The 21,754-nt window shown below is 34.9% G+C and overlaps 2 protein-coding genes across 2 annotated transcripts in view; one reads left to right on the top strand and one right to left on the bottom strand.

Moving 5' to 3' along the window:
* The window catches only part of Dyrk3 (Dual-specificity tyrosine phosphorylation-regulated kinase 3), a 220,202-nt gene that overhangs the window by 55,249 nt on the left and 143,199 nt on the right, over positions 1-21,754 (bottom strand). The gene's annotated exons all lie outside the window — the stretch shown is intronic.
* On the top strand, positions 853-10,177 carry LOC140754760 (uncharacterized). The gene is made up of 2 exons (XM_073089847.1): positions 853-1,066; positions 8,908-10,177. The coding sequence occupies exons 1-2, from the start codon at positions 1,019-1,021 to the stop codon at positions 9,445-9,447; spliced, it is 588 nt and encodes a 195-aa protein (XP_072945948.1). The 5' UTR covers positions 853-1,018; the 3' UTR covers positions 9,448-10,177.

Here is a 21,754-nt window from a genome sequence, read left to right as displayed (position 1 = left end):
TCTTGTGTTATAAATACTCTTTGATTTTGATAGATTTCACTGATTTATTAGCTAGTGACTTCGAGGATTTCCGATTACATTTGGTAATTCCAAATTACATTAATTCAATACAACCACCAAAGTCATACATACATCAAAGTTATACATACAAGTATAATACTTCTTTGTGGTAATCATCAATGAAGAAGGCTCAAAGGCTTCAAACAAGAAAGTAAATTTGTGGATTAAATTAATATTTGGCAAGCAATATAGTTAAGTTTATATCTTGAAAGCCTTAATTTATATGTACATTCGATTAGTTTGTATTGACTTTTTACAGTGAAATATACCTACTTACGTCAAATAGGTCGATGACTTGTGAGCCATACTAGAACGATAGATTGCACAAGAATTTGTATTTGAAAATAATTTAAATTTAAGATTAAATTACTCATTATCTAGAACCGTTGCAAATGGGCCAAGCCTACACAAAAAGGCGTCGAACGTGGAATTATTAATGAAGCTATGTAATTTAACAGACAGTACCGTTGGCGTTTTTGCGTGTAAACTTGTGACTCAATATGACACAATTCGTAAACTGGTCAATGTCCCAAAAACACTTTGAAACCGATACGATACATCGAAACATTGTAAAGATTTGGTCGCATTTGAGTCCATATAGAAAGAGACGTCCCTCTTTTAGCGTTAGACAGATTTAGACGGGTTTCCCCGAACTATACGTACCTACCTAAAATACAGCGTTGTGACTACTTGTTAAGTGGAAGATACTAACGCGTCTCTTCCTGAAATCCGCCCTCTCCCGTCCTATAAATATGCAGCGGCTTCAGGCCACGCTTCAGTCGTTCAGGGAAGCCCGAACCGCGAACACTGTGCCAAATCCCGACACAACCCTATGACAACGTGATACGACGCGTGTACATAAGATTATTGTGTCAGCCAACGCGTTTCGTAACATTGACTTTATTCTGTCGCATCGAGAGTTGTGTGTGCTAACTTTGAAGTGAAACTTAGTTACTATATGAGAATGTTGGACAAGTCTATCATCGGTGGGAGCTGGGAAAGCGTTGTAAGTATTTGAAAAGCGTAAACTAAGTTTACAACTGTGCTAACAATGATTCTTGTCGCGTGCTCGGCTAGTTTACTTCTATGTTAACTTCAAACAAATAGTTCAAATCAAGTACTTGTATTACGAAATAGTGCGGCACATCTATTGCGCAAAGTGCAGCGGAGGCTTAATGCGCTTAAGAGGCGACTGACTTCTGTCATTGAACTGGGATCGAGCGTGCACGGTTATAGGCATGTTACGAACTTACGAAGGTAACACCGTAACCGAAAAATCCGAAACTATCGGATATCACAAGCAATAAAATATTTTAAACTATAATATCAGATAAAATATATTTTCCGATGGAATATCAAATAATATTTATTTTCGCTAGGTATTAGTGAAATTAAAATCAAAATGTATATTACTTATTATTTGTGTCACTAATGAAACTTTATTTATATTTATATATTTATATTGGTTATTTTTATTTTACGCGTATGTAAATAAAATAATTGCAAAGTAAATAGAGAATGAATTTTCCGGTTTTATATTATTTCAAATCATTTCATACTCTTATTCGAAATTAATAAAAAAAATTCGTAATAAAAAATAAATTCGTATCCGAACCTCACATCTCTAGTACCACTAGTTTAAATATGGTTACGTTATTTTTGTGGCAAAGCTCTTGACATTGCCGGCCGGTTTTACGGTTATCCAATCGGAACTATCTGTTTCAATCTCTGTTTATATTAATCAAAAAGTCGAAAACCGATCTCTCGTTACTAATAACATCGTTTTATATTTTCCATTCTTATTACATATGTAAAAACCATATTTTGTATGTGAGACGGATTTAAATTCGAATGCTAAGGCAACCTTGACAGCTGTGTTGTTTCAGTTTTGGAATAAATCTAGATTTTTTTACCGTTAGCTTCAATCTACACATTAAAGGGGTTAGTTATACGCTTATTACAAACAATATTTGAACGCAATTTCCAAATTGTTGAATGTTTGTTGGCGTAACGCTAAAAATAACCTGACGAGTTTATTGGTTCGATGTAAGTTAGCAAATCGATAAATATTGATTGTTGTGCCTATTAATCTCAGATTATATCCGAAAAGCGGTGAGGTTACTTTGTCTAACGAATATATTTCATAGGATTAGTTTTATGGTATTTATGTTACCCAAAATATAATCCCAGACGATTTTGTTTTTACCAGACCGCTTCGGAAGGAGGGTAATGTTAAATAGATATACAGCTTATATGTATATACTTGAGATCCAATTACATACTATATATGTATTTAGATTTCTTTGTAACTTCCTATATGATAAGTGGTTTAACAAATTATGGCGTTGTTGTTATATTTGTCTTCATTTACGGAATATTAATAAACAACTTAATAGATTTATGGTCCAAAAGTTTCACTCTAACTTTAAACTTAATTCAAGAAAATTATGGTGTTTTTACAAATTTCTCAATTTTTTGCATTGCTTTATTTAAATTATGGATTAATTGGATTGCTATGATATAAAGTAGCAAGGGTAGCTGGCAGCCTTACAACTGACTGCGGGTTTAACCTACTTCACCCATTCAATACAACTATATCTGACCATAAGCTGAAATACATTTATATTTTACTGACCCGCTTATTGCTAATGGCCAGTTCCTGCGATCTTCGCAACGGAAGCCGGGCGTTCCGGAAGAAATAATTAACCTTTGTCTATGCCCGTATATCTATATTGTCTATACCCGAGGCCATTTCGCTAAAATTCAAAACTAAACTACGAAAAAAAACAACACAATTTATTTTTTAACGAAAACAAAATTGAATACTACCAATTATAATTTCCAATCTATTTCGTATTTTGATTATCCGTACGAAATCGTGGCGATTATTTTCGTATCAAATTGACAGGCGTACACGTGAGTACTGTATGGAGATTTTAGAAAGCCATAACTGGCATTGTTGATAATCTGTGCACTCTCGGCTGTCAGCTTTGTCGTCGATATTTCGCGAACCGGTTCAACGTAATCCGTAAACTTTCACCATTTAAACTTGACACACGTGAGCTTAGTTTAATTTGAATTATCTGATACCGAGCTAATTAAAAAACATTGTATTTCATGAAGAAAAAAATGAAAAATCAATGAATTTTTTTTAAGGATTTATCGAATTAAATAAACCGAACGAAATTTGCATTTAAAATGAATAGAGCTATTATAAGAAAAAATAAAATATAGATTTGTATTTCTTCAATTATTTACTAAACAAATTAAAGATACAATAACTTTTACTTTACTTTTTTATAGAAAAAAACTTACAACTATGTAGTAGTTCAATATAAACCCTAGCACACTGTCCATAGGTATGTGGGAAACGTATCAATCTTGTCTTCCTCCAATAGACGATTTAATAGAATAATTCTTTAAACAGACAAACGATATTAGTCTTGTCAACTTAGCCTACAACAAACCATACTACTCAGTTCCAAAGTAGTAAATAATCGGTTGACTTTAAACAAATTCGTGTCGTAACGACCTCTAATCGCTGTCACCCGCGTCATTCCGGTTTCCATTTCGAAAGTTGGTCCCGCCGCATCTGATAAAGACGAATGACAATACCAGGACGTGGTAACGAAATAGACACCTAAAGTATACAATACAATAAAATTTAAATGTTCCATTTGTAACTTCAAATAATTTCCTGTTTCTGTCGCCTCATATGTATCATTTTCCAAAACAGAAATCATAACCTTAAATAATCATTATTAATATTATGAATCAATAATCACTTTTTTATTTTTTATTTCGAGTATCAAACGAGAATGCATTCATCTGATGGTATATGGCTACTGCTACCCATGGACATCTGTAATCTAACCCATATAAGATAATATTCCTGCCTGAAATTGGCCACAGATGCATTCCCACCACTGAGGACTATGGCACGCCCCGAATAAGTATGTCTCTTATAATACACCCTTCAAAGCGGAAACTAATAGAGCTTAACTGCTGTTAATAACTGCTGTTATTAGGTAGAAATAGGTGCGGTAGTGGTGTCTCCTAAGTCGCAACATCAAATATAACATAATCATTAAATATAACTTCGAACATAAAGCATGTGCATTAGGAGTCCATTCCTTTACTAACTTCACGGCCACTATACATTTCAGTACCGGTCCGAAACCCAATACTATAATGTCGCTTTATATCATCTTCCGATGCCATCTCATTGATTTCGGTAATACCTCTCACATAATTAACATAAATAAACCTGTGGGATATATTTAAATCCAGTGTCAATGTTACTAATGGGAGTTTGCAAATAAATGGTTACGTATTAATTTTATTACGTGACAAATGGGGGATTTTCTCGTTTTATATACTATTTTATGATAAATACTATTAATTTACATAATGGTTAATTGTCACTTTTATTAGAAAATAGTGAAAGGTTCGATTTCTGGGAGAAGCATTTTTTTTGATATCGCATTGGATTGACATGGATGTGCGTATTATAATATATCTAAGGATACTAGTTACAAAAAGAATACTTACCAAATAAGAATCGATTAAAATACATCAACATGCAAACGATATAATATTTTTATAGAAAAGACAATGAACTAAATGCAGCGACCTATGTAGGTACCTATATTTTCGATTCTAAATAGTCATCTAAAACGAGGCAGATATTCTAGTCAGTCTAGTGGTCTAAATAATTTTCTTATAATAGAGGTCCGGAGTTCGAAGACTCGAAACACCCATTTGATTTTTGGAATATGACTTACGTAGTAACTATTTATTAATCTGTGATATGACTTAATTTCTTATATAGAAAACAATCATTATTTGCTTAAACGGTGACTAGAGTTCTTTAAAATCGTTAACAAAGGTGTGCGAAGTCCACCAATCCGCACTTAACCAACGTAATGGACCTCCTAAACCCTTTTCAGTTTGAGAGTAAGCCATGCCTAACATTGGCACATTAACGAAGTGACGACGATCTCCTCAGACATGACTTAGACAGAATAAAATAGCGTATTACGTATTTTAAAAAAAAAATGTATTACTCACCAAATACTAATGTATGAGAAATGCGCGTGGGCTTCCAAAAGTTAGTCAAAAAGTAAAACTACGTACACGTCACTTCTATTTTTACATGTCACATACAAACATAACGGTTATTAACCTTCAAATTGTGCTGTAAGAACGCACTCTATTTATGTATCAAACGTACTTGAACCACCGAAAATAGTATAACTCGATCGAATACTGGTAATTAAATGTTATTATTTACTTCGCAGTATGGCGAAAAAGACTTCATTACAAGCTAATTCTTTGTTACTAATATATAATATTACATTGTATATGATCTGAGATTGAAAATCTATTATTGAAAAAAAAAACGTTAATTTTCTTTTATTTATTAGCTTTTGGAGGTTATCTGGACATAGTCCTTCTCTAACTGGCCTCAATATCATTGGTCTTTTACCCTGTACATCCGTCTGACTTGTCACCAGATACATATAAATCTTCGAATTAGTTGAACTTTCCAAGCTAATTATATTCAGAGAACTTAACACTCCTTAGTGCAATCAAAGTTTATTCTCATTAAAAGAAACCAAACGAATCTAATTTAGAATCTAACGTAATTACGTTAGGTTAGTTCGTAATTAGATAATCTAGGTAAAATATATCTGGTAAAAAGTTTACAGCTTCATATAGTAACCTAGTAATGACACAAACACATCGACTCCAACACAAATCATAACAGGATATGTTTTGACACTTTTACGACACGCCTAAATAATGTCTATCGTAATATTTTTGTTCAGAAGCCCCCCAATAACTCGTGATACATTGCTAGCGTTTTACAACTAGTTGTAAACCTCAATTATTTTAATTCCAATGCTGTAAACTTTAAACCAGTTTCTAGAATTTCGCAAGAAAACCGTAACGCGTAATTAAAATTCCATAAAGTGTAAACGCATCTAATTTTATACTGGCAACAGTTGTATAGATGAAACAGTTATTAGGATGAGACCAAAAATGCTTTTGAAACACATTAAAATCATGTCAAATTTTGTTAGAAATGAATCTCGAACAGCATGTGTGCGAAGGATATACCTATGCATTTTTATGTAGCATATCATATATCTCTCAACCTACGATACGATGCATTTTGTGATTGTTGTGGTATTAGATTTTGAAAAATGAAAATTTGTATAATTGCCAATTATAGATAAAAATTGCAATAAAATCGATCAAAGTTTTCGAGAATTACAATATTTTTACGAGACTTTAAACTTTATATGTGTTTCAGACGTTAAAATTAATATTTTTTCTAAGACTAATGTGCTCTTTAACCGCAAGCTGTCTGAATTTACTTGTTCGATAAATACTTACAATAACAACATTATTCTTACCAATTCATACATCCAAGCTACTTTCATATATGAAATTAAACATTGAAATCTTAAAACGAACCACACAATTGCAAGTGAGAATGTGGTGATAGCTGTAAACTGACAAAAAACATCTCGACCAAGTAATGTTTTTTTCTGCTCGGCTTCTCACATATGAGCTAACGGTGAACAAAAGTGGGTTCACGCCGACAGACGAACTTTAATATGTAAAAGGAAACTGCGATGTTTGCCGACCTTCGGATTCCGTATTGAATATCAATTTATAAGTGCTCTCGATCCACTCATGAATCAAATATGAAGTATTTGCGAACGAAAAATAGTTATTTTGTTTACTACTGTAGACAGTCAAAATTTATCGAAATGCAGTAACGGTATTTGTAGAGTTCAAATATGTTATATAAAATATATGTTCGTATTTAATAATACAACTTTCTAACAGCAAAAGAATGATTAGAATCTGTCTAGCACTTTCCCTACTTATCTATCTCGTCACTACTTATCTAGCCAGCATGCTTCAAACTGCAGAGAAAAATAAAATGTCATCTAACTAATGCACTATTAACGTTTGACGATAAGTGTACGATCAGAAATAGAAACATGCAAAATAGAGTGCATACGGACGGCAATAGACCGGTAAGATATTATTAGATATCGCATTGAACGCTCCCAAGTATTGTCTAAAATAACTCGTGACAAATTTAACTGCACTGTCCAGTTATCACCTTCAACTGTTACATTACGTGCAAATAGAACGACAGAAATATAATATTATATGTATTTTCACGCAACGTTACAACACTAGTACGAAAACATCGAAATGGGACGCGATGATGCGAAAGAAAACCATGGATACGCCTTCGACTCACCCGCAGATAAAATCAGTAGAGACGAATTACCTGAAAATAAAAACACAAAATATTAAATTATCGTTGCGCAATTTAAAACACTCAACACACTTTTCGGGCGACTTAATTTTTAGTTTTAATTAGATTGCGTTAACTAACCTCGGCATTAGTACGACTATTTCCCACTGACCCCATTTTCCGTGGCGACCTGATTTTGCGACAGTACACGGTTTTTCTCGCGAAATCATTAAAAATAATGTTACAAAACGCAATATGTCAAAACACACATCGCCGCAGATTTGTCGCGTCAAGCCTTTGAGACGTTGACATATTCTGTATCTGCGAAATGTATCAATTACAGAATCCAGGCTAAGCTTGCTTACACATTCCAACTGACAATGAAATACTTATTTCTCTACTGAGAAAATAACATTCGAAAAAATATTTGTGATTGCCTCTTTCTTTCGGAAATTCGGTTATTAGAATATTATAGAACATAAATAAATATATAAATAACTTATGCCTTCATTTCTATATCCATACCATTATCGCGTTTCAAACAACATAATTTTCTAATGAACTGCCAATAATAAACGGTTTATTTTTACATGACCCATTCCCATTGTAGCGCCAGTTTAACATTTCAATAAAAAACCTATAAAATGTCTCATAACTATAAAAAACTATAAATAACTCATCCTTGAAAATATATTATTACGAAAATAAATCTACTACTTTCTTTAAAAAAATTGTTATGCTTAGAACATACAAGTAAGATTTTGTACGCAAAATAAAAAAAAAGAAAAGCTAATGTAAGAGTTCAATTTAATGTTGATTATTTTTGCCAGACGTTTCACTCAGTGGAAACACAATTTCAAAACGCGGTGCCGTGGACAGAAAACTACAAACGAACGTTATAAAAAGTAACTGAAGCCGATACAGTTAACCACTCAAGCTTAGGAAACAGTTATCCGACTGAGCGCGTTAACACGAAAGCTTTTAGTGCTTCAAAAGCTCAGTAAACAAACAAACGACACATTTATCAAGGGCAACATCATAATTTAACTGCATTGCCTAACCCTTTACCGACTCAAACGTTATTTTTGCTCGTGATATCAACTATCGCGGCATAAATTTTATTTAAACGAGATCAACGACCCTGGTACGTTTAGCTTTTATTGCGACCGATTATACTTTTTCGAAAACAAACGTGTCCATTTCACCGTGTATGTTATTAAATCCGCTCATGTGTACTGGCAACGTCTAGCAAGTGTATAGCCAGACAGGTGTCTCAGACATGTGGATCGTGAAGGGCTCAAATGACGACATAGACAGAGATAGGTTACGTAAACTAAAATAACAGAAAGGGACAGCGAACGACCCTACAACTGCGCAGCGTCGCGTCCACAAAGTCACGTACGAAATTTATGGTATTGGCACTTAAAACAATCCCTAAGATCTCATAGCTGACGTCGTTGTTTATGAGACAGCTATTAAGATCGATAGAGATTAAGATCTTCACGGGACTAAATGAAGTTGTTTTCGTGCAGATTTTAAAGTTTGATTTTTATTTGTTTCAGATCTCCCGCGATGACTACGAAATTGACTACAGTCCGAGCCCGAGGGGGTCTCCGCTGAAAGACACTACAAACATCCAGGAGGACTCCACTTACTGCATCAGTCGTCACAATCCGAACAAGACGTTCCGCCGCGAATCTGTCATCGCTTCTTGGAAGAGCATCAAGAAGGAAAGAGAAATGGCGTTGGGTAAACGTATAATATACGTTGACGCTGATAACTATGAAGACTACTATGGTAGGAACATGGTCAAGCGATGCAAGAGCGAGCGGTCTGCCAACGTCCCCAAGGTTTTAAAGAAAGTCAAACGCACGTACTCAGTCTTGTACAGATACGATCCGGCAGAAGAAAAGGTCATTAAAGAATACAAGTACCAAATGCCCAAAGAACAAGAGGCCACACAACACTCGAATATCCAGAAGTGGCACTCGGAGCCGTTTTTGAGGCCAGAGAGGACACCGAAGAAGAAAGTGAAGAGGTCCTTCACAACGTTGCTGAACATCAAAACCAAGTTTTTGAATATTTTCACTTCCAAGAGTTAAATGTAGTTTTGTATTATTTATGGGATAAGTTGCTCAATTCAATGCATTTCTTTTGAAGTAAGTGCTCATTGGCGTTTTACAAATTTTGTGGAAAACTGTAAACGCTTGTTCAAATAAATTTTCATAAATATCAGTGCCAAAGATAAGTGTTAGTGCTGTATTATGAAATATAGCTTCATTATGCATTGATATATCTAAATATTTATTCAGATTGATTTTGGCTAAAACATTGTAATTTAGTAGGAGATACATATTTGAATCAAAATTAGTTTTGCCCATTAAAATGTTATATTACAAATCAGTAACTATAACGAATTCTACAAGGTTTTCTAAAACACACTTTTAATTATACTCACGGATATATAACACAGTATTGATGTTATTGATTATATTAATATCAATAATATAAATAATTAGATTGTAATTTGTGATATTTCTGTGTGTTGTGATATTTTATATGTAATCAAACTTCGGAGTTGTAAGTAAGTAATGCTTATAATTTTTGAGAGTTAACTATTTAAATAATATTAGATAATAATGCTAAGTACTTATTTTCTGTAATTCTTTATGTTTACTTAAAATATAAATGTAATTACGAAATATATGCATTATAGTTGTAATCTATATTTTCATTCCTATTATTTAAGATTAATTAAGGTATTCTAAATAATTGATGGTTTTGTAATAAAAGAGAACAAATAAAATACAATTTGTATACCCTGCCATAGAGTCAAGGGACTGTTAAAGCTGTATTTTATAAATACAATAAAATTGCCATTTTTTATTATTGTAACTAATTAATCGAAACTCGAAAATCTTGAATTTAAACGGAAAAGTATTTAATTAAAAAAATTGTAAGGTAAATTTAAAAAAATGTATTGTTTTAAAAAGGTAATGTTCTCTACCATTAATTTATGTTAAATAAAACAATTATAATAGCTAAACTTTAAGAACTATATGAAATAAAGCATTTTATATTTACTCATGTTTTTTATTCATTATAATGATTAAGAATTTTATATTTATTTTCCATGAATAACATCTTATTTTATATATTAACTTTAAAATGAATTCCTGATTGAATTAAAACAACATTAATTAGTATATTTCAATTTTAAATTAATTGTAGAAATATTCATATTATCATATTATCATATTATCCAAATGTTATACGTCAATGTATGTATTGTGTCAATATCATATTGTTTAAAATAATTCATCGAGTTTATTCTGTGCTAATGCTGTAAAAAGTTCTTCATTATATTTGTTAAGTAATAAGGCACCCACACAGTTGTGGGTAGAAGCAGGTCGTGCTCCGTTTCAGTGAAAAACATGTTTTCAAAATATTAATTTTCATAGCAACCTGAAAAACTGTAGTTAAGGACGCGTTGAGACGCCACTTATTACCAAGCAACCGTTTATTTTGAAACCCAATAGCCATGCTCCTAACCTGTAAACCAGCCAATCAACAAAGCAAAACAACCTCTTGAAAACCAATAGCAACGCTTCTCCGTCAATCAGCCAATCAGTTATTCGTTTCCAAGCAATTTCGACTTCGTTTCCAAGCAACATATCGTGTTAATTTTTTGTCAAAGAAAATATTTTTAAGTTATTAATATGATTTGTTTTAGTATGTATTTTCAAAGGTAAATAAGTTATATATTTTGTTTTGTAATTATGGTTTTGTATAATATATTTTAATTTAGTTCTTATATATTATATGCCTAATGATTCCTTATTACGATGCTCCATCTGTGCGGATAATAAACTTTATAAAGGTATACGAGGGCTAAGAATACATTGTAGCCGTATCCATATCCCTCGCATAGATGTAGTTAGTCAGGATCCTATTTTAGCTACTACAAATCCTGCAGGTGGGCATCGTAATGACGAACCATTATATAAGAGACTCGCACACCTCAAACACAACATCAAGGTGGTTAAACGGATTCCGAAAGGAGCGCGTTCCACCGTGGCCATGTCTCTTACTAAATGCGTGGCCAAAGTAGTATCAGAAAATAATAATAATGCTTGGGAAGAACTTTTATTATTTGCATATAAAAATTTACATTTACATAATAGATCTCCAAAACAAACATTATGCAATTTAATAAAATTTAATACAGTTCAAAACGTAATTCCAGATAACACCATTTCTATAAATTATGATCCCATTAGAAACAATATTGTAAAATTAATTGAAAATAAAATTTCAGATGGAGACATCAAAGGTGCGGTCAAACTTTTATTTTCTGATGACACAATGGCTACGCACTCACCTGACACGCTTGGAGCTCTCCGCGATAAACATCCCATACCAAACACATCCTCGCAGCTACCTAGCCCAGCGTCCAATCCTCAGCGTGAAACTTTGAGAGTTAGCGAGGAAGCCACTAAGACCGCCATTCGTTCTTTTCCCAACGGATCTGCTGGTGGCTTAGATGGCCTTACACCTCAACACTTCAAAGACCTTACGGATCCTTTGTTAGGTGAAGTAGGAAAGGGATTACTGAAGGAACTCACCGCTCTCATTAATTTAATGTTAGAAGGACGGGTTCCTTCCAGTATAACACCTATAATCTATGGAGCCAACCTCGTTGCTCTCAAAAAGAAAGATGGAGGCATTCGACCTATCGCAGTGGGATGTACTCTTCGACGATTGGTTTCCAAGTTATGCTGCCGAAATTATAATGAGCTTTTGTCCAGGCAGCTTCAGCCTCGGCAGCTTGGCTTCGGAGTCAAGGGTGGTTGCGAGGCAGCTGTACACGCTGCTCGTACATTTTTAAACAAAAATGACTACGATGTGTTTGTTAAAATTGATGTAAAAAATGCATTTAATTCGGTAGACAGGGGACCTCTTCTAGCGGAAATTCAAAAAGAAATGCCTGAAATATTTGACTACATGTGGCAGTGTTATGGTACCCCATCAAAATTATTATTTGGCGATAAAGTTATTGAATCTTGTGTGGGATGTCAGCAAGGCGACCCTCTTGGCCCAGTTATGTTTAGTCTGGCAATACAACCAATTATTACACAACTAAATTCAAAATTTAATGTATGGTACCTTGATGATGGTTCTTTGGGAGGAAATGCATCAACTGTATTGGAGGACCTTCAATTTATAATCGATCGCTTTAACCAAATTGGTTTAAATTTAAATTTTAATAAGTGTGAAATTTTTTTTTCGGACAAATTATCAGTCGAAAGTTGTCATCATATTTACGAACAATTTAATTTATTATCTCCAAATATAACTATTGTAGATAAAGAAAATTTAACGTTATTAGGTGCTCCAATATTTGAAGATGCATTTTTGCCCATTATAAATTCTAAATTGACACACTTTGAATTAAATTCGGAACGACTTTACGACATAAAACCGCATATGGCTATCTACATTTTACGCCTTTGCCTATTCGCACCTAAATTCTTGTACTTACTTCGTTGTTGTCCTATTTGGAAATTTCCTACGTTTACTCACATTTTAGACTTATCATTAAAAAATTGTGTGTCCAAAATTCTAAATTTACAATTTGATGATCGTTCCTGGATGCAGGCAACTCTTCCGATTAAGTTCGGTGGCATAGGTATCCGCAGGACGGAAAGTTTGGCGCTCCCGGCTTTCCTGGCCTCTTGTCATAGTACGACTACCCTCATCGCCGACATCTTAAACATTTCTATGGATGATGTTCGGGTAGCGTACATGTCGGAGGCTACGGAGGCCTGGAGTGCTTTATTTCCGTCTGAAGATACCTCAATTATAGATAAATCTAAACAATACATTTGCGATATGCCAGCAATTAAATCTGTTTTTGCCTGCCTTCTTGAACGATGTTCGGATAACTTCGATAGGGCCCGTTTACTAGCTGTTGCCCAAAGCGAGTCAGGCTATTGGTTACATGCGCTACCGTCTAGTAATATTGGCACCGTGCTGGATCCAGTTACCTTAAGAATTTCTGTAGGTCTCCGGCTCGGTGCCAAGGTATGCGAGTCTCACTTTTGTCCGTGTGGGCAGGCGGTGGACACGTTGGGTCGGCATGGCTTGTCCTGTACCAGGAGTGCCGGTCGGCTTTATCGTCACGGGACTCTTAACGATCTTATTCGTCGGGCTCTTGCTACCGTTTCTGTACCAGCGACACTGGAACCTTCTGGTCTTTTCAGAGACGATGGCAAGAGACCCGATGGTATCACTTTGGTGCCGTGGAGTCTCGGACGACCCCTGGTATGGGACGCGACCTGTGTCGACACTCTAGCCCCATCTCACGTTGGTAATACCTCTGTGAGCGCTGGGGCTGCAGCCGACCATGCCCAGATACTAAAGCGCCGCAAATATAGTAATATATTGGATAATTATTTGTTTGCGGCGCTTGCAGTAGAGACAATGGGTCCATGGTCATCTGACATGAAGAAATTCATGTCAGATATGTCGACCAGACTTGTCCTCGCTTCTGGTGACCAAAGAGCTGGCGGCTACTTCGCCCAAAGATTGAGCCTAGCAGTGCAGCAAGGGAACGCCGCCAGCGTTTTGGGAACCATGCCTCACACGGCAATTTTAGATGGTTTGTTTTATTTATAGTGATTATTGTTTTTATTCCCCTTTTTTGTATATATTATTATGTACATAAATATAGTTATAATATAGTTATTGTAAATATGTTTTTTTTTTATAAATAATGTAATGTAGATATATTTAAAGTTTGTTGCAATAAAGATACATAAAGAGAAATATTCTAGGTGATTTTCATAACTTTTTTTTCAAATTTAGTTTACTGTTTAAAATCAATCACTGAAGTTTTATTAAATGTTTAGCTTCATATAAAGATAGTTGAGTAGAAACTATTCAGAATTGGACAAGAATACATACCTACTGAGGTTATAGCCACCTTCAATGGAAAGAAGAAACTAAGGACATCGCGAGGATAGCAGTATGTTCTGTTGTTTGAATGTCGTAGTAAATATATAATATGACTCCGACCAGCTTAGTGTTTAGTAGCAGTTACGCTGTTATATACTCCAGACAAAGATTCTTATCCTCTCTGAGGTCAACTAAAAGTTACTATGGACAGTAATCATCATCATCATCATCAACAACCCATTACTGTCCCACTGCTGGGCACGGGTCTCCTCTCATAATGAGAAGGATTAGGCCATATTCCACCGCGCGGGCCAAGTGCGTATTAGTAGACTTCACATACCTTTAAGATTTTTTTTATAAATCTCTCAGGTATGCAGGTTTCCTCACGATGTTTTCCTTCACCGTTTAGCAAGTGATAATTAATTTTTAATACGCAAATAACTTGAAATATCAGAGGTGCGTGCCTGGGATTTGAACCTCGGACCCCTCGATCGAAAGGCCGAGTCTCTTAACCACTAGGCTATCACTGCTCATGGACAGTAATAACCACTAATAATGTCAAACGCCCGCTTACTCTCTCCGTACTTATAAATATAGATTTATCATATTACATGTTGCTAAAAGGCTCCAAACTACTTAAATATGACTTGCCGAATCGAAACTTTATCCTAAAGAGCTTTCACCATGAATGTAAAACAATAATAACCGTGGGAATCTTATGGAAACACGCAGGAAGCGGTTGTAAGGGCGAAGGTTGCGAGCCCTCGGGGAAATCTTACGTTGTATGATACCCGAACGAATCTTACCACTCCTTAGCATAACAGGATACGTGAGACCGGATTCTTTTAGGAATATTTACCTTAAGGAATTGGAGAAAGGTTTACATGTCTATGTCTACAAACGATATTTATAAGATTTTTAATACTGTAGAAGAAGCAAACGAACATGCAATACGTATCAATATTAGATGGAGGGCAAGTGTTTTTAACTGTTTAAAAAAATTTTTAACAAAAAAATACAACCGACTTCTATGTCACTACAAAGTAGAAATAAATGTTGGTTTAGTACATATTTCTGAAGTCGGCGCTCTATATATTTCGTTGGATAACGATGTAAACAGCGTGTCTAATATGAGCGCCAAGAAAATATCCTAACCATATTTAAATGGGACCAACTTCCAGCTCGTCTCTACACAATGAAAAAAGAATTATTAAAATTGATTCACTAACGGCGGAGTAATTCGTGTACATACATAAAAAAAGATACCGGCCGAATTGATAACCACCTCATTTTTGAAGTCGGTTAAAAATTGGAATTTATTTCAAGTTTTCAGACACACCCTTGAATTTCGCTGATTTCTATTTGTCCACGACATGATGTGCCTGTGATCATAAAGCTTTGACACGCAGCAGGATTTGGATTCGATTCCCGGATGGACAGATATTACAAAATATAAATTTAGTTTCCTGATCGGGGTCTGCGTTTTTATGTGTGTCTGGCGCCTATGACATAGGGAATCTTAGTTTGGCCTGTAAGTGTAGAAAGCGTAATTTCTATTTTAAATTCTCTTTGAAAAATCTGAGGAGGACTCAATTACTAAATCCTCCAGAATAACCAATTGCCTATTAGTATTCAGGATCAAATCGTAATCACTTTATTTGAATTGGCTACACGACTTAAGCTTCCCTAAATGCCCTGGATACAATGAGGCTATATTCCCAGCCGGGAATCAAGCGCTCCCGTTGAAACCCCACCGGGAATCGGGCTAATGAGATGCGGAATTATCCCAAAGAGTCCGTTGTACGTAAATTAGCCACCCCCGCCCGGGGGTCGCACGCAATGGGAATGTTTTGTAAAACAGACAGGTAAATGTGTAATAAAAACGTCTGTCTGTGATTTCATAATAATTGCTTTACAACTGAAGAATATTTTTTGCTGTCTGTACTGTAGCGAAAATAAATATAAATAAATCTATGTAGGATATGTTAGTATAGGAAAATCCGTGCTATTTATGATTTAAGAGTAACTGCATTTTCAGGAGCATTATTCATTTTTTTCTGTAATGGAAATAAATATACGTTTTTAACCACGTATATTTTAAAAGACTTTATACATCATATATTGTACAGAACATTTTCTACGTGAAAGTACATTTTAACGTTATTTCTCTGTTTATATTTATGTTTCGCTGTGTTTTTACTTAGAATACTACAGCAGCGTAATTTTAAACTAAACTACTCGTTACGTACCTACGTGCGAACACTGTTTACGTTTCTGTGTTAGAAACAACTTCGTTCAGTAGTTTACGAATCAATCCATTAATTTTCGACCAGAAAATTGTACTCCACACACAACTGTTATGTATACAATTATACGCACAGCGACATCTATGATGATAATGAAGAACTAACACTGATAAAGGAAAATAGAGTAAGAAAACATTTCTGAACTTTTTTAAAAAGCTGGCGAATAATTCGTTTACCCAACCGCTTTTGGTCAACGTGATGGGGTATATTTTAGTTATGGATCGCTTTTTCTTAAAAAATAATTACAGGAGTTTACTCGCCATAGACATATCCCTTTTCAGCCATAACTACAAGTATATGACGGGTTCACTACCGGAGTATGGATTTCCATAATCAAACCCGATTACGATTGAAGTCCCTCCTAAGAATACTGCTCACACGTAGAGCCATAGCCTCATCCTCATAGGATCGGTAATTATATTTGGGTTTGAATCAAACTCTTCCTCATCCTTACTGCATCCTGCCACTTTAATATAGTACAGCACTATTGCAGTTAAAAAGCAGTGCCGCATATAAAAGTACAACCACATTTTAAAATATAGGTATAAATTCTTATTTCCATGGCCCTTAACTCTAACCGTGACAATGGCCGGATCCGGGTTCGCCTTATCAGTAGCAAAAGGTATAGCCTTGGTCTATGTGACGATAACTTTTTTGTTGTTTACTGTGTTTGTTATCTAAATTTATACGTAAACTTGTCTTGTCTATTAGGTCCCAAAGACTGTCCTTTAGAAATGAAATCACGACAAGTTTGCGGCCACTGCCTATTTATTAAAACTTAACTACAAATGTTACTAATATGAAACTTTTAATATTAACATTTACATTACTTTGGCACTGTTAAATTAAAAACAATTGAGTATATTTTCAAAACCGGCTAGTTCGTACCACGCACTGCAATCTGGACACCCCTGGGAACATGCTGGTGAGGGTGTAAAAATATCCAAATTATATTTCAGGTTCGTTCTGGCTGATTTGCTTGCAATAGGGTGCTGCAGCTTGAACAGTAGGGTCATTTTAGAAGGTATATGTACTCTTGTACAACAAATTTAATTGGACATCGGTCATTTCGTGTCAGTCACCAACACCAGGTCACCCTATGGAACAACGCTTGAAACACGAGGGTGCAAAATCAAATATGTAAACAAAATTCTAACAGAAAAACAACCCTAAATATTATTTCGTTCCGTCTCATATGATTTGTTTGTTACAAAGGCTTCTATAATCTTTAATTTACTAAATTACTCATTTCTTACATGGGACAAATAAGTTACGAAAGTTACCTACTGCGAAGAGAAAAAATCGGTTATTAATTAATAATTATTATAAAAACACCACCGCCACACCTATTTGTGCCTACCAACACCAGTGTTTAGCGCTGCTGTGTTCCACTTTGAAGGGTGTGGTAAGGGAGACATACTTCTCCGACGCGTTCCAAATTAGTGCAGAAGGTTAACAAAAACATTTGTGGCCGACATCACGTATAACTCTTATCTTATCGGGGGTTAAATATGGATGTCCATGGGCAGCAGCAACCACTTACAATCAAGTGTACTGCACGTCTGTTTGCCACTTAAATACAGAAAAACTTAAGTACAACAAAGATCGCATTTTTCTAACCGAGTTTTCTAAACAAACATTGGAAAATAATTTCTGACGTGCACGTTCCTACGTATAACCAATGCAAGACGACATTTTATGTTCGCCAATAATTTCATACTTCAAAGAGGTTCGTGGCTTCAATATTTCATGTTCGATTGTAACAAGATTTACAGAGAAATGTTATTCTTTCCACATTTTTCACAGAACGATAAAGTTAACTAAAGAACGTGGTTTACGTTTTTAAATTCGCATCTATATAGTTTGATTTCGAAGTCAACCCACTATTGTCCCACTGCTGAGCTTCTCTTAGAGTGAGAGGGGATTCTACCACACTGGTCTTAATAGTTCATACATACTCCTACAAATTTAAATCAATATTTTTTTGTAAAAAGTGTAATTTACGCTTCAAATCAACAAAAAAAACAAAATTAAATATGCACTAATACATATGTGTATATTTACAATGCATATACAAGCTCAAAAAATATTTCTTCGACAGGTCCATGTGCTGCCATCTCCTGGAATCCACACGAACTATTTACTTCGAAATCAATGTACACAGTTCCGAATTCGACCACTTTCAGAGCGCCACTGAAACTTGGCTTCAGTCCAGAACAGCACAGCTAAACATCTAAACGGCATGAATAATATTTTTTAAGGTAATTTTCTCTGTAGTTAGGCTGGCGGCATTACCTACGTTATACGTATGTGCTTAGTTTTTAGCAGCAGTGTTTGTACTTCCGCACCATCGCCGCACTTAATTCAACAGCAGCACATTTAGCAGCAATGTTTGGTGGTGTGTTATAGTTTAAAGTGCTTTAAGAGTACACTTACTCCCGTTATTAATAATCAATCTTAATAGTCAATCTATCCAAGCACCTACCAAAGATCGAAATTGAACAATGTCTAGTATGAAGAAATTGACAGACGTGGATCTTTGGCAGGGTCAACATTGAAACAGGGATTTCCTTTATATTATTTAACAGGCATTATACGGAATGTAGTCTTTACAAACTTTTGTCGACTGTTAATCTTAGAAGGCAACTTTCAAAGTTAATTTGTAGTGATATTTCTACCTTGTAACAGCCGTGTGAGTCTTGCTGTGTTTCGTTTAAAAGGACATAGAAAGTAACGATGTAAATTACTTTTAAGTAGTAATACATTTTTGGCAGTCCTCATGTACAACTACAATCCTATTTGGGACTGAGAACAAATGTTCATGGACAGCAGTTATCAATTGCCAAGTGCAATGCAAGAGATTTTAGGTAGATTTAATGTACCCTCTTCAGACTACGAACATCGAAGTCGGGGCAAAAGTTAGTACAAAACTAATACATTTTATTTAATTACGACCCGTCATAAGCTTGATCCTGGTTATGGAGCATGAAAAAAGAATGTTACGAGGAATCCATTACTTAATCTCTGTAATTGTTTCCAAGATATGCCGACTGGCGCCATATATTACGCCATTCTCATTATAACATAATATCACATACATTATGCACATAAACTACATAGTAATGTATTGTATAATAATCATATAAAACAACATTTACTCTCTCACGGAGACCGCGATACTTAAATAGAATGGACTTGACTCCCTCGATGCATTATTTATCGTTTATTGTCTTGGATCAAAAAAAGAAGATAACGTATTGTGAGACATTGCATTGAAGCGACTTGCACTTGTATGAGTTACTGAATGTCCGATTGCGTGAATATTATAAATTTAATTTGAAGGTGGTAGAACCTTTATGGTTCGACTCCGATGGCACCACCGGTACACCTATTTCTACCTCATAACAGCAGTGTTAAGCGCTGCTGTATTCTGGTTTGAAGGGTGTGGTAAGGGAAACACTTTTCCGAAGCGATCCAGCTTAGTTCTCGGGGCAGCGACCCATCTGTGGCAGACCTATTGGTGTGGTAATCAACCTATTTGAGGTTGATTACAGATATCCATGAGCGGCAGTAGCCACTTACCATCAGGTGGACTGCATGTTCGTCTGCTACTTCTATATTATAAAAAATAGGATGTCATTTTGACTTATAGTTGACCATTTAACCACACATAGAAATATTTTTTTTTCCAAATGTTTACCAACGTATAACAACGTAACCACTCATTCGAGTTTGTTTTAAACATACATAAGCTTTTTATCGGGTTTTTAACACGCTTTTATTAGCTTGGGTTGTATGTATGAACGTAACAGTAACGGAATCTTTGAACCCGATTTCTATCCACTTTGAACGTTCAATTTAATTCAAAATTTTGAAGAATTATCAAAAACCGATGACAATACACAATTTTAATAATTTTGTACCATTGTCCTTATCAACATTCTCAGGATTAACGATTTTCAAGGCGAGATTGTTTAAGTGCCTTAGACAAAGTTCATCGCAAGTTACTAGATTGCAAAGAATTATTGCTTTTTAGTTTCAATAACTGTTATAGCGTGATTTTTAGTTTAGAAAATAATAATGTTATTTCCCTTTAACTCAAATGTTCAGAAAAATATCTATAATTTCCTCTTGTAGAATGATTTTTAGGATTCCGTACTCAAAGGTTAAAACGAAACCCTCCGGTCGTCCTTAAATCGTAATAGATATACACTTGATTTTTTTACAAACGATGCATAATGGTGGTCGCTATAACAACAAATACTAAAAAATAATAAATAATTATAGTTCAAAAAACTAAAAAACACGCTTTTATGATAAAATCAACTAAAAAGTAGAAAATATTTTTCAATCTAAGAATCAATTAAGGAACATTAATAGTATAATTGTGGAAAAAGCGTGGGGTGCTCCATTTATCAGGTTCGAAAAGTATATAATATATGTATATAATATAGGAGTAGCAGACGAGCATGCAGTACACCTGAGACGTAAAAATTGGGGTCCCGTGTCAAAATTAAAAAAACCACCAACGCGTACAGAACGTCACAAAAAGTAGGTATAAACCATCAAGGTTATATTCGTTTCTATTCGATTAGTGAACCGTTAAATTCTAAATGTTTCAAAGTAAGTACCAATAGGCCACAAATTGCACAAACCTACGGTTTAATGAAGTAGCTATAAGCAAATTTTATGTTTCATTGATTATTCATACTAATTCCAATTAACTGATCTCACCTTGATTAAAAATATCACTTATTTTATTCTGTTATTTATTTATTTTATTATATAGAAATAGCAATGCAGAGCGAGCATGCAGTCTACCTGATGGAAAGTGGCTACTGCCGCGCATGGATGTCCATAATCAACCTCAGATAGGTTTAGATATTCCAACCTGAGGTCGGCCACAGATGCGTTGCTACCCTTAAGGACTAAGTTGGAAAGCCTTGGATAAGTATGTCCCCTTTACCATACCCTTCAGTCCAGAATACAGCTGCTCTTAACACTGCTGTTATTAGGCAGGTGTGGTGGTGGTGCTGCTGGAGTCGAACCACAGAGGATTCTACCACCTTTAAATCACTTTCTACATTTTCGCTACAATTGGAGGCAGCTTAGTTTACTGGTGGGAACCAGGTTACACTCGTTATAA

Source organism: Epargyreus clarus, unplaced genomic scaffold (genome assembly GCF_041222505.1).
Source record: "Epargyreus clarus isolate Ecla_fem2 unplaced genomic scaffold, WU_Ecla_fem_2.2 ptg000031l, whole genome shotgun sequence".
NCBI classification, from domain to species: Eukaryota; Metazoa; Arthropoda; class Insecta; order Lepidoptera; family Hesperiidae; genus Epargyreus; species Epargyreus clarus.
Note: the sequence above shows the minus strand (reverse complement) of the source record. Positions and strands in the feature narration are given on the sequence as shown.

Coding starts and splice junctions, on each gene's coding strand:
- LOC140754760 (XM_073089847.1), top strand. CDS start 1,019: ATGAGAATGTTGGACAAGTCTATCATCGGTGGGAGCTGGGAAAGCGTT. Junction 1,067..8,907: donor GTGGGAGCTGGGAAAGCGTT/GTAAGTATTTGA, acceptor TATTTGTTTCAG/ATCTCCCGCGATGACTACGA.